We start from the raw sequence: 18,033 nt of genomic DNA, 5'->3' as shown, positions 1-18,033 counted from the left end.
AAAAATAAACTATACAATGCATATTGTTTGCTTTCCGTAGACAAGTTTTTACAGCTAAAAATGACCTGTGTAACGCGTCCTCTTATAACAACATACTATATTATTTTTCAAAACTCTATATCATGCGGTCAAATAAATATTATAGTTTATTCATTTTTATTCCAGATTAATTTTTTTTTTAATTTCGACCACAAATCAAGGGTATTTAAAATATATCCTAACTCATGATTTTGGCTACAAAAAGTTACTAATTAGATACTGAACAAAAAATTCAAAAAAGAAAGTTGTATGCTATTAGGGTACTTTAAATAAGTAGATCTTTAATGTTGTACTGTTAAAAGTATTTTATTTTAACTTAAATTTAAATTTGTCAAAATAAAAAATAATTATTATTAATATTAATAATATTAATAAGATAACGAATAAATGCTTTATACAAAACAGTTTGAAGTACTCTAGAAAATACCTCGTATATTATATCATTACAGCAATACTTAACGTGATAATTTCCGTATAATTGACTTAATATTAAACATAAAAATTATTATACATACATATAAAACAATAAATTCATTAAGACTATATAACATAATATTAAAAACACATACTGGCTATTTTATAATAACTATAATTGTTTAGATACGCATATATACGACAATGATAAACATATAAATCTCATAGTTTAAATAGTTTATGGTAATTACATACATGTAAGATAAAAATATAAAATGTTAAGTTTAAATTACTCAATAAAATTATATTTTTTTTATAGTTAACGAGTTAAAATTGATTGTTAAGATTTAAATGCCATTGTATACACATTTAGCAAACATTTAAAGCAATAGTGAAGTAAACGAATTCATAAATGGCTTTTGTACGGTTATTCATTGTTAAATAAGCTCATAATCATTATTTTTGTTAGTTACATAAAAATGGTGTTCTAAAGTTGTTACGTTGAAAAAACAAATGATGATTTTTTTTTTAAAAATTACAATGATAAAAAAAAAGGTAGGTGATTCGTAACAGATTTGTGGTACATATAATTTATCACAGTGGTTCGTTGTTAACTATAACTTTTATTAAATAGTTAATAATAACAAAATGGGATTAAAAAAAAAATATATTAGTTGTTTAACATTACCTACTAAAAACGACATGCACATACTGTTTATTCGATTCCGTGAGCAAAAATCATGATGAGACCTGGTTCAGACATCATGTCATCACTAACCATAATATTATCACAAGGCAAAACGATAACAGCTTGTTTCCCAGGTATACGCTTGCAGTTATATCGGTCATAGTGTCTTCTGTTGTGTTGTCTTGTTTCTAGACTTGATAGTCCAGATGGCCAATTTCGTTCGTGACAATTTTTTACGAGATCATCAAGGATGTGAGCAGGACAGCCACTTTCGATAAGTGCTTGTTTTATGTTGTTCTAAACGAACAAGATAAATATTTTTTTTAAAAAATGAAACGATATGGATTAAATCATAAATGTTTAATGTTGTTACATACTTGAAGGTATTCGTCGGGCGTAGAAATCATTCCTCCCCAGCGAGTAACTCTGGCTTGAGGAAGAGAACTTGACCAGCGTTCGATTTCATCTCTTTCCAACTCATCAGTTACAGCTCTTACGCTGGGATTGCATACACGTAAGGCTCGCACGTAACCCTGAATGAAACGAAAAATTTAAATTTAATAAAAATTACATTCTGCCTTCTATTTTATTTTTTGTTAGCAAAGCAAACAAAATAAATGACCTTTAATGAGTGCCATATTTTAACTATTAATTGTACAGGAAAATGTAATAAGTGAACGATACACGACTTGCTCAACATGGTATCCTATTCGCACTGACGTCTGGTTGATATTAAAATAGTTAATTATAAGTGTTATAACCAAATCACATTTTTATGATAAAAAAAAAAGTGGATTAATCATATAAGTTCAAATCTTTTTCACAGTAACGGAGTTTTTATATAAATGAGTTACAATGCGTCATTTGTTCATTTATATTGACAATAAATCTATAAAAATAAGGTTTTCGGTAATTAAGAATAATAAGAGATAAGTGAGGATTAATCTATCTATTTATTAATCATGTTTTATTTGTTTAAACATAATATTATTGACCAGAAATCTATTAAATAACTAAAATACTAATTAGTTATTATGTCAAGTAATAACTATTAATTATAAATTCATCTAAAGATAAATCAAAGCCATACATTATTTTCATTATTTAAAACATGATTATAATTATTTTTTGAATCAATAATACCGAACTACTAAAATGTTTAAGTTTAATCGACTTCGTTAATAGCAATATTGTTTATATTATGCAATAGAATTTTGAAACCCTTTATTTCAAGTTGTTTTTAAATGGTTAATTTGCAATTTGAGTAATCATTAATTGTCATTTTATACACAAGAAAAAATAGTCTACCAATTTATCGACATTTCCTTTATTTCAATAAATTAAATAAAAATTCTTGGCAACAGAATTATGAAAACGTTTAGAGCTATAAATGTCAATATTATTATCTATTAGCATTTACTAACTAAATAGACCAAAATAGACGCATACAATTTTTTTTTATTCAATAATTTGAATAATTTGATTATAATAGTATTATTTTAAAACGAAAATAAAATATGTAAATATATTTATTACTTATTTTAAACATTATGTCCATGGTGAATGGAACTATAGAACAAAAAACGAATTATGTTATATTATACCTTATACATTCATATTTATTTTGGTACTGGTCTGTTATCGCCCCGCCACGGGAACGAAAAATTTTATCGCCCCGCCAATTACGAATGCGGCGATTTCGAACATATTATTTTATTTACACCTACAACAATTACCTATCGCTTTAATTTATTAATTATTAGTTTAGGTAATTTTACGGTACCTATTGGTTATCGCGACTACCCAACAAAAAATATGACTGCGCGTGTTTCGGCACTCGTCGCTACGCTCCGCACAAATCGAAAATATCCCTCGACTTGCTATGCAACGCCACCTCAAGTAGGTCACAGGATAATCACTGCCCATATACTACGACATAATTTACCCTGTGACCTACTTAAGGTGGCGTTGCATAGCAAGTCGAGGGACATTTTCGATTTGTGCGGAGCGTAGCGACGAGTGCCGAAACACGCGCAGTCACATTTTTGACTTTTTTCTGAATTTTTAATATTTCTTCGGGCGGTTACATTTTTTGTTAGGTAGTCGCGATAACCGATAAGTATCGTAAAATTACCTAAACTAATAAAACAAAGCGATAGGTAATCGCCGCGTTTGTAAAAATTTTAATTTTAAATATCGTAATTATAAAGAATATGGTGGGAACATAAAATTTGTACTAGGGCACTAGGCAAACATCATAATGTCAGTAAATCGTGCACCAAGAAATAGCACTGTCAATGGAAAGTGATAACGGAACTTAAATTTTAACACAGAATAGGATAATTTATACTACAGACTTCTATACTAGATAGAATTAATATATATAGAAATATAGAAATAAAGAAATATATATATATATATAGATAGATCTGTGATTTAAACCCACCATATTATCATACTATTATATCAAAATTTTTATTAAACTTCAAAATTAGTTCTAAATTTTGACACATGAGCGCTAGTACTTATTTTTTTCATCTGTTTTATACATTCACTTTGTAAATCAACCTGAAAACCGTTTATTCTAGAGCGATGTGCAACCTGTATAATATCTTTAATCATGATTTTAACCGGAATGCGCCGACCAAACGTTATGATAACAACGTGTTCGAAACGAAAACAATGCCAAAAAAAACATTATAAAATATAAATTCCAATATACAAGACTTTAAATATTCAACAACAACTGTTGTACGCAGGATTGCTAGTGGCTGGAGTGCAGGACGAACGTTAAGACCCGGAAACAATCATCACTTTAGGTATCGTGTAATATTAATATTATTGAAACAACGACAACGGTTGTAGCCATCACTTTCAGCCCACCATGGCGATGACGACCACGTCCAAGAAGCAAATAAAATTCGGTTTCGATTTCACATCGGTACCAGATCTAGTAGCGTGTATCCAACAGTTGAACAATTGGGGCTATTCTTATGCATGCATACCACTGGTGCACGCAAAACTCAAGCCCGACGCCACGACATTGGACCGATCAGCATTAGTGAGCAGAGCTGATGTGATCCTACAGGCGGAGACATGGAACCGGGTAGTTGTGAAGTTGTCGGAACACCTGAATCTGGATTTGGCAGACAGCAGTGCCAGGGATCGTGACGCTGAGCTCTTTCGGCAAGAGGTTTCGTATGCATCGTACTTAAATGTGTTTGCCATTATGTTCCAGTTGCCGCTCAATGGCTGCATGCCCAACCTGGCTCGTCTAGTCAATGTTGCGCTCCATGAGAATATGTTCATAAATTTTTATGTACGAGTGCCCATGACATGTGGTGGTAGAGGTGATAATAATGGGATTTGTGACAGTGATGACAACAGCAGTGGTACAACAGATACTTGGAAGTTGTGGTCAGCATTCAGTGCCGCGTGTGACTATCATAGGTCTGTGTGCTTGGCTTTGGAACTCAGTGTCGACTTGCCTGATCAACAAGAGCTTGATCGTTGGCTGGGTGAACCTATTAAGGCAGTTATTGCTCCCACTTCCATATTTCTGACTAACAAAGCGGGTTTTCCTGTTCTCTCTCGTCCTCACCAAATGTTTATCAACAAACTCTTCGATTTAGATGCCTGTATATTTATAAGTGGTGAGCCTAATCAAAATGTGAAACCATATTTCGAATATTTGTCGTTTATTCATGACAACAACAAATCTGATAAGCTTTACAGTTATTCTTATGGATATGAAGATTTGTTACAAGTACCTCTACAGCCGTTAATCAACGACCTGGATAACAATGTTTATGCTGTGTTTGAACAAGATCCAATTAAATATCAACAATATGAAAAGGCTATAACCAAAGCATTAACTGACAAAGTTAAAAGTGGTAGCACAGAAGTGTTGACAGTGTGTGTAGTAGGTGCTGGCAGAGGGCCTTTGGTAAATGCTAGTCTAAATGCAGCTGATAAGTCTAAAGTTGCAGTTAAAGTATATGCGATCGAAAAAAACGAGAATGCATTACATGTGTTGAACTATAACAATGAAAACTATTGGCACAATTTGGTTACAGTAGTTGGTGCAGATATGAGAACATGGGAGTTTGAAGAAAAATGTGATATACTAGTATCCGAATTGTTGGGTTCATTTGGTGACAATGAACTTTCACCTGAATGTTTAGATGGGGCACAAAAGCTTTTGAAAAAAGATGGTGTTTGTATTCCCTCATCGTATACATCTTATTTAAGTCCATTACAATCTCAAACTCTGTTCAGTAATATGAAGATGTTTAAATCTAATACACCTATGGAATACCTGCATGAAAATGCTGAACAAATATACGTAGTTAATATGCGTAACATGTATATTATATCCCCTGCACAACCATTGTTCACTTTTAATCACCCGAGAAGTGACTTAGAAAGAAACAATAACAGATATACAACACTGACGTTTGACATACAACAGGATTGCATTTTACACGGATTTGCTGGATATTTTAATGCAGTCTTATACAAGGATATAAATATTAGTATTGAACCTTCAACATTTAGTACAGGCATGTTTAGTTGGTATCCTGCTTATATCCCAATTAAAAGCAGTGTGACCTTAAAGAAAGATGAGCAGTTGAAAGTGCATTTTTGGCGCCTTAGTGATGCTTCAAAAGTATGGTATGAATGGAGTATATCTAAACCTAATTCGATGCCTGTGCACAACCCAAATGCTCGTTCCTATTCTATGCAATTACACTAAGATTATAATCAATAAAATATTTATGATCATTGTGTATATATAATTCAAAGGCTATATTATATTATAAGTCCTTAAGGCTTACATATTTTTAAAATTTACTGTTAAATTTGTTTTGTTTTGTACTTTTTTTTTAACAAATAAAAACATTTTTTTCGTTTATTATCTAAACAATAAAATGTCTATCATTTTTATCATTTAAATTTATAAACTATAATTAAGTAAACTAATATTTATGAATAAATATTTACTTCCAACTGTTCAAATTTCAAATTTTATGAATGCATTTTCAAGTGTGTAATAAAATTTGATTTGAGTTATATACAATAATTCACCAGATAATATATAAATTCATTAACTCTAGTTTAGAAGTAAACATGACATAAGAATATAATGTATCGTTATAATATGAGAAAACAATTTAAATTTACTAAATAAGACAAATTAAATTGTACAATATTATTTTTCACTGTTTAGCAACATACCTAATTTTCAAAAATATATTTTTATTGGGGAAAATATGTATTCCAATCAATAAAAAGTTTTTATGAATTTTAATTGATGTAATTTGATAAATTTTTGATAGACAAACCTAGTATAACTCTAGTTCTATATTCTTAATATATTATATTAAAATTAAAATCAAACAAGATATACCTAAATTATTTTAAGATGTCTATACATTTTGAATTATTTCAACAAAACAATTAGAGATAAATACTATATATTTTGAACTAGAGCAAAAGTAAATCTTATTTTAAGACTTAGGGCCTTAAGTACAAAATAGAAATAGTTTACAAAAAATATGTACTAAACAAAACATAAACATTTTACCTTTAAAATTCTCATTTCATCTTTGATTCCAGTCATTTCATATCTGTATGTAGCCATGTCTTGATGCATTTCATTTATTTTTTGTTGTTGTTTTTGTACTAATTCTCGTAATTCTTTTACACAGTTATGGTCCTATTAAATTAAAAAAAAATATTTTGTTGAACCAAGATGGTTACACATCTATATCAAATAATAGATTAAATAACATTATAGATACAAAATCCAATGCAATTATTTATATAATATTTATTATTTGACATACTAACACCATCATATGGGAAAGTCGCTTACCCCAATCTACAAGTGAATTACTAGCATTGGTTTTATGTATCTATTATGTTATTAATTTTAATCTATGGTAAAATTACTTTAAATACAGACCTTATGTTCGTCTTTAGGTATGATTAAACCACATCCTTGTTCACAGGGAAATGGTCTCTTAGGATTATACTCGCATTCAGATAAATGAGAGTCTAATGTATCTAGTTTGACAACATTTTGGCATCCATAACTTGAATTTTCACAAATAATATACAATCTAAATAAATTAGAATTATTTTAATGTATTGTACATAACAATTATAATTTATAATAATATGAGACATGCGCGTATAATTTTACTTCCCTCAATAGGCACAATATGCCTAAATGTATTTTTATTTTTAGCAGTAAACCAAACTCAGTATTGAGCTCAATAATCAAAATAGTCATATTCAACAAAACAGTCTAAAAGGATTTGAAAACTAGATTTCTTGTTTAAAAATTCAGTGGATTTCAAACTATCTACTTCTATAAAGTTCTTTATTATTAATTTGTGTAATTTGAATATGTGGTTGTTATTTGACGTCTAAACATCAAAATGGACCACAAAAAACTATACCTTATACTCCATCTAAGAATAAACAGCTTTAGTGCACTCAGACTGAGCTGTCAATCATTGTTAACTCCCTAGACCATAGCTATGCATTCTGTAATTGGCTGACAGTTATCGCCGGTCATTGTTTTGTGGTGGTAATACGCGAACCAAACGAGTTTTGGTCTGCCAAGTGGTTCAATCTTAGTTGGAATAAGGTATAGAACAAATCCAGAAAAAGTAACTGTGTATCATTTATGTTATGTACACTGTCATTGTTTGTCTATTAAATGACTACAATCTAGTACTATTTTACTAGAACCTGATCACGGTAAATGATAGACAAGCTTAAGCTAATTTATCACTTTAGTCTAAACTAATTCATATTAACTTATCATATTAAGTAAAATTAATTTTAAAATTCCAATTTTTAAATTCTGTAGTGATTTTCTTCTTCATTTTCAAATTTTCTATTGAAAATGAATTATTAAATAGCCTATTCTAAAAATAATGAGAATAACAAACAAGAATCCATCTTTTACTAATAAGGGACTAAATCAATTCATTTTTATGTACTTAATGTCTTCATTTAACAGAAATTATTTTAATTCATTATAATATTTTAAATAATATTTAGCTTTGGAACATATAATCAAAATTTTTTTTATCATATACAACAATCAAATCTTAAATTTATCACCAATTTTTCTTTTTATTTTGTAAAATTATGTAAAAATAAAAATAGAATTTGAAATAATAAATGTTTTGTTATAAAATAATCATTAAATGTTGATTAAATTTAGGAAAGAATTAATTTGGAGAAAATAAAGATTTAATTTTAATTTTTTTTATGGCTATAATACACTGTACCACAAGGACAAAATATAAAATATTTCAGTTATAATACCATATTAGGTACAAAAAAAATCAAGATGCTATGTTTAAGTCATATTGGTTAAGGAACCGTATTCACCAACCTGTTTAGTAGATTTTTTAAAATTCGTGGTACTGGTCGCAACTGAAGAACATTGACGGAAAGTCTATCAACTGGACATGTGGATTGTCTTAACAGCCATTCGAGTATACAACCTTTGCAGAATGCGTGTTCACAAGCAGGTGCCTGAAAAATTAAATAGTTAATAAAGCATTGCACAGTGATATATCAAAAATGTGGACTTCACTACTTTGAGTAACTTGAAAGAGACATGAAGCATTTGAAATTATTAATGGGAATACTTGGTGAAGGCAAATATATATATTTTACTTGGACTGGGTCCTGTAACACTCCAGTACATATGGGGCAGAGAAGCTCTTCATCTACTTCGCCAACGAAACGGATGATATCAAAACCCATAGTTGTACATTAAGTTTAAAACTATCGACTTGTCCAACATCAATTGAGTTCTATATGTTGATTACTCGTCTGTACCACGTTCTAAGATTCCCAAAAAAACAAGAAAAACCGAAGAAAAAATATCATTAATACAGCAATCGCAATGACCAATATTCAAATTATTAATTAATAATTAATCAATTAATACTTTAATATGTTACGATTTTATATTTATTTGTTTTAATCTTCTAATATCGTTATCATAAAAAAAAATAGTATTATCAGATTTCGAAGAGAAACAGTTTCGCCCATAACAACGACACTGAATATTGGATCCCCTACCAACTACGAACAAAGTAAGGTAGTGAATAAAGTTAAAGTATAAACTTTAAGTTATATTTATTTATATTTTATAAAGTTTAACTAGTTTAAGTTAATACTTATTATCATAAATCATAATACATTAATTAAATATGTAAATTAACACTATAAGTACCTAATGACGTTAAAAATAATATTTTAAATTTAAATTTTAACTATTATATAATATTACTGATTGTTTTAAATTTTAGAATAAACCCAATTAATTCTATAAATAATTCAATGTATTAATTTATTCTAATCTATTAAATCAGAAATATTATGTTGTATCATAGTTGTACACTCCTAATTCAAATGTTCTTAGATTTAGGTACCTATGTGTCTGTCTACAGGAAATTCAAATAATATTATAGACTACTGTAGAGTATAGACAATAGACTTATTTTACACCTCTTTAGTCATTCTTTTATCGTGAGCTATGTCAAATACTTAAATGTGCGTGATCACCTCTTTCAAATACAAAGTTTGAAAAATTGATTTGGAGGTATAAAAAATTATATGTCCTCATTCCTGGAGTACCTACCTATGTATAAAATTGTATCTATACTTATTACTGATATATACCAATTTTTAGAACCATGTAAATGCAACTAACTTGGTTGTGGATCACTTACACGCAATACCTACACCAGAGGTTCCCAACATTTTTTTACTCACGGCACCCTTAGTCATTTTCTAAAAATCTGGAGGCATCCTATCAACTACTTCGGTTTTATTTAGCAGTGCATATGTATATAAAAAAATAGTAAGATATGTAGGTATATGTAGTATAAACACATATTGTATTTTATAAAACAAATTTTTACATTGAAAATTAACTATATATTTTTATTTTTTATTATTATTGCATAAATAATATAATAAAAAAATATATTTTAAATAATTTCGCGGAATCCTAAATAAAGTTCGCGGCCCCCTGGTTGGGAATCTCTGACCTACACAACAGTGGCGTAGCCAGGGGGTGGGTCTCCCGAAATTTTAAGAAAATTGAAAAATTATTTTAATGATCTATGAAAGTCGCTACAAAAGTCTTAAATTGTATTTTACTGATTTTAAATTGTCATACCTTTTTTTATTTGTTACATATTAATAATACTTTGGTATCTGCATGTTACACTTATGGAAGAACCTATAAAGGTAAATCATCCCTGTGAAAAAATTGATATCCCTCCCCCCTTTTTGTGTTAGGTATATCGTATTACTAAAAATATTATAATTTTTTTAATTATTATTATTTATTGTAGGTAAGTATATACGTATATGTTTAAAAATATGTGTTTTTTTTTATGAGTCTGTCATCACGTTTTGGAGCAGTTAAAGTCCAATTTTCAACTTAAAGGGAGCTTTGTGGTGGAAAATCGGATCCAGTTGAGACTTTTGGGGGTCAAAATTAAATACACGTATTTTATTTATACAACTATTACTTTGCCATCATCAGATTCATTCGACACCTACTAAATAGTAGTGAGTTCCAGTTTTTTTTAAAAAAATTTCCGGGGTTATTTATTAGGGGAATTGTATATGTGGTATGATTTTAAAACGTGCTCTATTTTTTTTTTGTAAATTTTTTATAAGGAACTTCAATTAACAAATTTCATAAAAATATAAATAATTGTTCTGAGCGTGACTGACCCTATAATGCCATTGGCCAATGCTCGCTAATGAATAATAATGTAATAACTATTATAACTAATATTATAATTTATGATAGGTAACTAATAATCATAGACATTAAACGTTTTAGTAAAAGTTAAAAAATCTATGCTTAATGCTTATTGCTTAATAAATAATAATATTATGATTATGTTATCATATAGAGAAGGTTGAATATTTTTAACCGCTAGTTTGGTATACAAGCAAACTTATACTTGATAAGGAAATAGTGAGGCCTGAACTTATTATATAGGACGTACAGTTAAATATTTAATATTTATAAATCTTAAATTTTGAGCTTGAACCTGAAGTGTTTTAGAATAACGAATGTTCAATGTATTCTAAAAATTAAACATTGATGTTTATTGTATAATTTAATTAATTTTTTAATACAAAATTAGTCCTTGTAATGTTTTGGTTTTTAATTTAAATACAATTTACGACATTTATTTTTATTATATTTTGTATTTTAAACTTTATTGAAAACGAACTAAACGTATTTAAAATTTTAATAGACCACGATGGAAACAAATAATGAAACTATTAAGAAACAAAATGTTGAAGTTCCTTTACAGGATGAAAAAGTCATTGAAAATACAAATACGTTAGTGTTGATTAGATCTGTACATTAATTTGTCTATGTATAAATTATTTTTATTTACTAAACAAAATTACTGAAAATTTAATAGAAATGTTTAGTAAATACCCACCTTATTTATATTATGTGTACAAAAAAAAAAATTCATACATTTAAAGCGAATATTACGTTAAACTGTTATTACAGTATTTAAAGATATTTGATATTAATATAGAAAAAATATAAAAATTGATAGCATTAACGTAATAACAAAATAATTGACCAATTAGTCTAAAGTATAATAAACATAACAAGCTATTTATAAATAATATTTAATTTTACACTAATATTTTTAGTTCAAAGTCTCCAGTTATGCTAAAAAAAAAATCAAAAGGACGATCATTAAGGAAAAGAATAGACGATGATGAACAAGAAGATGAAGTGGATATATTGTAAGCATAATTTATTATTTATTACAAAAAACCTATTTAAGTAAATCATGTTGCTAGTGTCATAATGAATTTTCAAATTTTTAGAGGTAAACTTGAAGAAATGAAAACTATGCAAAAACTAAGAGATAGGCCAAATGGTGTTAATATCATTAGCCTCGCATTAGGGGAAAAACTCTCTCAAGAAGAAGAAAAATTGATGGTAATTTTTAAAATTTGTATTTATTTTACATACATTTAAAGGTGACTTACCTACTGCCTTATACATAAAATATTTGTTTAACCTTATTAACTGCTACATAACAATAGTTTCAAATTAGGTATGATAGAATAGTTATTTAATATTGAAAATTTACAATCTGAAAAAAAGATATAATATACAGATTCTACTCGACTGCACATATTACTATATTATAATCACTAATTAATTTACTATTAAAATTTAATTTAGGTTGATCCATTTAAAGTAAAAACTGGTGGATTAATAAATATGGATGCTTTAAAAACTGGACAAGTAACTCAAGTTGATGATGCGTATGATACTGGAATAGGAACACAGTTTTCAGCTGAAACTAATAAACGAGATGAAGACGAAGAAATGTGAAAATAATATTCAATATTATTTTGTATAATATAACTAAATACATATACAATAAATAAAAATATATTTTCAGGATGAAATATATTGATGAACAAGTGGCTGTACGAACTGGACGAACAGTAGATGTAGATGATGATAATGCCAATCTCAATAAATCAAATTATTGCCCACCAGAATTGGCAGCTTTACAAGCTGTTCCATCACATTTAAGAAACTCAACCACTCACAGATCTGAAGAAATGTTATCAAATCAAATGTTAAGTGGTATTCCGGAAGTAGATTTAGGAATTGAGTAAGTAATCTTTATGCAAATTTGGAAAATAATGTTTTTAATCATTGGATTGTGATTTAAGTAGTATTGCTAGGTAGGTCTAAAAGTTAGCAAAGCATATTAAGCAAATGATAAATACAAATTTAAAACTTTGGTTAATCTTAAAATATATATGACTTTATGTATGTATAAAACTGTACAATTTCATAAATGTCATGATTTATAATATTTTTTTATTACTAGTGCAAAAATAAAAAATATTGAAGCAACAGAAGAAGCTAAAATGAAATTAATTCGCGATAAGCGTAATAAAAAAGATGGTCCATCACAGTTTGTTCCTACAAACATGGCTGTTAATTTTGTACAACATAATAGATGTAAGTTAAATAAAAATAATTTTGAATTTTGAATGTTATGCCTACTTTTAATTTTCTATATTATTCAATTCTAGTTAATATTGAGATAACAGGACCAGATGGGAAAAAAGTTTATAAACAACAACCTGCAGTCAAACAAGATCATTCTGATGAAAACAATATTGATAAAAGAAAAAAGAAAGATAATGCAACTGATGATTTTCATTATGAAAGATTCAAAAAACAGTTTCGTAGATATTAAGATTTTTACTATAAATAAAATGTACTGATATATTTTATGTGTTCAATATATTTATGTATATTGTATTGTTTATTAGAAATTATTGAAAAATATTAAAATATACATATTTAACTTATATTGTATACAAATTTTGTAAGTATAAAAAATATATTAACACACTTAATATTTGTGTTCAGCTATAATGTTTATGAAATTAAAAGAGAGAGAGAAAAATATAAGTAATAACTTTCTACTTTGGTATACAAAAAGGTTTCAAGTAAACTCTCGTTGAACAGAGTATATGTATGTTTTATGATTTATTTAAACTGCTAATAAATGAATTTATTTTAAAAAACAGTATGCTAAATATATTTTTGCCTATAATAATGCTCTTAGAAATATAATTATGTATATAAAATATAATGATATGTTATTAATGTTAAGCTTACCTGTGTATTTGTTACTCAAATTTTGTTAATTTCATCAAAATTTAAATTTAAAATACCTATATATTTTTTACAATATAGACTATTTAAGAAAACCATTAATGAAATGGTTAACCATTCATTAAATATACTATCCTTAGCTATAAAAATATTTTTGATTTTAATGAACTACCTATGTTAAGAATTCAAAAGTTTATAATTATAAATCATTCATAAAATGTATCTTCCCAAATAGAAACTACTTGCAGAGTTGAAAATTGAAGCAATTTTACTACTCCAATATTTGATGACAGCACAAAATATTAATAAATAAATAATAAAGCAGTATTGTAAAATCAATAGATTTATCATTCTGTAGTCCGTTCAGAATCAAAATCTAAAAATTTTTTTAAAAAATGAATAAATAATCAAATGTAAAACTCATACCCAAACAATAATTATAAATTAAAACTGAATATTATGTTATAATAATGTACACAAAGTAATGCTAGGAATAATTTTATAATATAATAATTAATAAATAATAACTAACCTGTATGTCTAATGATAATAATAACTAAAATTCAATATTATTTAGTTTATTTTTCAAAATTGTACTTAGAAGTCAGACTAACTGTTAGAATAAATAATACAAAAAAAAATGTTATTATAAAAGTATGTAACCATTAAACCATCTATTTGGTATATTAATTTAAATAAAGAATATTTATTGTATAAAAAATATTATTTGGATTTGGATATAGGATAATTATAATTTTTTTGAACAGAATGATCATTTTCAATTTTTATAAACCTTAGTTGTAACTAAATAAAAATTATTATTTTTTTTCTATGTAAACATTTTATAGTAATCGGTAAAAAAGACCAAGAGGAAGGAAAAAAGAATAATTTTTGAAAATTAAAAATATATTCCTTAAAAAAATGTTTGATATCAAATTATTAATATTAATCATTTATCAATTATTGATAATATCATATTATTATCTAATTTAGAAACACCTTGAAGCAGTTAAAGATTGATCATAAATCTCAATTGGATTTGCACAGGATTTCATAAGGCTTTGCACTTTGCAGTTTGCAGCTAATTTAATTTTTGATTCAGCTGACATTTACTTTGTATTGGCTCTCAAGAAAATTAAGTTTTGATGTCACGGAAGGTTCGGTTTCCAGGATACTGTAGTGATTATATTGTTCCAAGACAATTTGTAGTACCTATTTTTAGTTGATTATTTCGATGTAAAATAATTTTTACATTTGTATTTTACTATATTATACAATATACGTGTATTCTTTAAGGCTTTAAAACTTATTTTGATACTGGTCTAGTTGAGCCCCGTTAATAAGAAGGTTAGGTTTAATTGACGTACTTACATCTCTATCCCGTTTTCGATGTTATAATAAATAATCAATAATTCGTACAAAAATGTATGGTTAATAATACTTTTATTCATAGATTATACATACAAATTTAAAATAGATAAATAATATGAATAAATAAATCGTAAAAAAATTATATATCATGAACATTCATACATGAATAAATATAATATGCAATAAATAATAAAAAACTATGAAGGTGGCCAAAACTGCAGTATATACATTTTATAATATCGAAAACACGAGAGATATAAGTGGCGAGTGTCAACTGTCAACTAAATCTTCTTGGCGGAGGTCAACTGACCTGCAGGCTGCATTATCTATAGGTACTCATATTTTTTTACCAGATTTGTTGTATTTAAAAGTTTCCATTCAAAATGTATTTAATATATTTAAATATTATAATTAAATAAAAACAATTTGACACTTCAATGGCAGTGAATAAACTATATGTTATTCACTCAAATAGTAGGTACCTATCTAACATGATGCGTGAAAGTATGAAATGCCTACTGGCTACTTATTTGGCTTATTATACTTCAATAATAAAAATACATTTTGCTCTATATTATATTATTTTTACCAAATTATATTGTATTTAATAATGTAATATAGGTATACTATTTCTTTATAAAGACGAAGAATAAAATATATATACCTAGGTATTTTTATATGTTTTACATAATTTTATGCAATAAAATAAAACATTTTTCAAAATAAATATATTACATTTTTATACTTCGATATTTTTAAAAATTATATTAAGCATTATTCACTTTTCTAAAGGGAATTCTGATACTGATTAGATGCCTGTGTGTAAAATATAAAAACTATTTTGAGGCCTAATTATTTTTATAAACAGGTATACCTACGTAGATTAGGTTTTATATATAGTATAGGTATAGTATATCCTCAATGTTTTCGTATTTCAAATAGACTGAGCCAATTAGGCAGTAACGTTTAATATCTTTATGTATATTGTATACCTATATAGGTATTAAATAAATGTATAGTAGTATAGACTATAGTCTATTGTTAATACTTAAAAAAAATATTTTCGTATTAATTATTTTAGAAAATATAAAAACACCAACACGCTTCTGTGGGTGAGTTATCGTCGATTTTATAAAGAGTGCATGATTAGAAAAACAAACTGCAAGGATAATGTCTGGTACTCTGGTCATTCAGAAAGAAATTTTTACTTAGTACCTATGTATTCATTCAAATTTTAAATTTTTAAATAGTTACTCGTATTCTTAGACAATATTTGAAAATTTATAATAATTCGTTTCTTGAATCTAGATCAACGACTAACCAGCTGGGCAGATCAAATAAAAAAGAAATAAATCCTCTTAAACTCATGACGAAAATTACTACAATCAATCCCTACTCGGTAAATGTAAATACTTTGAGCTTAATACAAAAACAAAATTATTTCTGTATAAAACTTTGTTAAAACCCATTTGGACATAGATACGCGTGGGGATCCAGTTATGAGGCGTAGCAAAGAAATCCAACACAAACAAAATATAAACTTTCTAATTCACAACCCTCCGCATAATTACAAATATTTCATATTTAATCTTTTTAATCATACCCAATGCAAAAAAAGGTGATTCTTGTTTGAATGAAAAAAAGTATATGATTTGTAATGACTAATGCATTTTTGAAAGTATAGACTTTAATTATCTATACTTAAAAATTTCAAAAATCAAAATTAGAATAAATGCATCATTGTCCATTGAATAAGGTAAAAGGGGGTCACGTATACTATTAGACCTTGGGTGATAGTGAATTACTCTAAAGGTATTGGTGTTTTATACAACTGTTGTCCTCTGAATATTTAGATACGTCACTACAACTTGGTTGTGTCCTTAGCCTGTAGGCGTAAAGCCGTAAACGGTATAAATAGATACATAAATATATCTGCATTCTACACTGACATTTGACATAATATTATGATATTTACATCGTATTTTATATGACAAGAATGAATGGTGGACAATTTTAGTGGACAATAGTAACATTGAAATCTAAAATTGTATCTAAAACCCAATCAATTGCTGGGTTGTCAAAAACTATCTTAATTTTATGATTTAGACTATTAAGATAAGATTCTCCTACAATTTTTAACCAATTTTACTTATATACAATTTTTTTTACGTTTTATTATATTTATGAAAAAAAAAAAATGTAATTTATAGTATAAACTTATAAAGTTAATTATAGTATAATACTATAATTGATTATATTTATGAAAAAAAAATTTCTTATTAAATAATAAATAATATTAAATTATTAAATAATAGGTAAACATTAAAGAAAAAATGGGAGGAAAATGTCCGGGGGGGAAATTGTCCGGTTACCACAAGAATGTAGGAATAGGATAATACGGCCGATTTAGTTTTCAGAAATATGTAATTTATGTATAACGTGTAATATTTCAAAAATCAAATCAAAATTTCTTTATCGTTCTAGGTATAGATAATAAAGAATTATCATTAAAATTATGCTCGTCTTCTTTAGATATTAATGTTGGTGTTTCAGGAGAAATTGAACCATCAGTTTTTATCCCATTAAATATTGCAATTTTGTTAATATTATTTACATAATTTTAAACAGGTTCTTTTAACACTGTAGTAGGGGATTCATAATTTTCAATTTCTTGCATTTCTGTACCTACCTAGTACCTACCTATACTGGTAATCATTACTCCACCATCCAAGCTAGCGGGTAAGCTACCTAATATAATTAAATATTTAAACAA

General features: G+C 27.0%; 2 protein-coding genes across 4 annotated transcripts in view; one reads left to right on the top strand and one right to left on the bottom strand.

Moving 5' to 3' along the window:
* Positions 1-326: 326 nt before the first annotated feature.
* LOC114125995 (E3 ubiquitin-protein ligase NRDP1) overlaps positions 327-18,033 on the bottom strand; it is a 25,383-nt gene continuing 7,676 nt past the window's right edge. The window contains exons 3-8 of one of the 3 annotated variants that reach the window (XM_050199097.1): positions 8,846-9,016; positions 8,559-8,701; positions 7,110-7,266; positions 6,729-6,860; positions 1,519-1,674; positions 327-1,438 (exon numbers count right to left, since the gene is read on the bottom strand). In XM_050199097.1, coding sequence (XP_050055054.1) covers positions 1,169-1,438; positions 1,519-1,674; positions 6,729-6,860; positions 7,110-7,266; positions 8,559-8,701; positions 8,846-8,935 — 948 coding nt within the window. In that variant the 5' untranslated portion in view covers positions 8,936-9,016 and the 3' untranslated portion in view covers positions 327-1,168. Of the gene's footprint in view, positions 1,439-1,518; positions 1,675-6,728; positions 6,861-7,109; positions 7,267-8,558; positions 8,702-8,765; positions 8,811-8,845; positions 9,172-18,033 lie in introns of those variants that run through there. The other 2 variants (XM_027989848.2, XM_050199098.1) reach the window with 2 other exon arrangements.
* LOC114125987 (telomere length and silencing protein 1 homolog) lies at positions 11,185-13,800 on the top strand. The gene is made up of 7 exons (XM_027989838.2): positions 11,185-11,552; positions 11,882-11,977; positions 12,062-12,176; positions 12,426-12,574; positions 12,649-12,867; positions 13,090-13,223; positions 13,298-13,800. Exons 1-7 carry the CDS (start codon positions 11,470-11,472, stop codon positions 13,462-13,464), a joined length of 963 nt encoding a protein of 320 aa, XP_027845639.1. The 5' UTR covers positions 11,185-11,469; the 3' UTR covers positions 13,465-13,800.

The sequence above is a fragment of the Aphis gossypii genome, chromosome 2, assembly GCF_020184175.1.
Source record: "Aphis gossypii isolate Hap1 chromosome 2, ASM2018417v2, whole genome shotgun sequence".
Classification (NCBI taxonomy): domain Eukaryota; kingdom Metazoa; phylum Arthropoda; class Insecta; order Hemiptera; family Aphididae; genus Aphis; species Aphis gossypii.
Note: the sequence above shows the minus strand (reverse complement) of the source record. Positions and strands in the feature narration are given on the sequence as shown.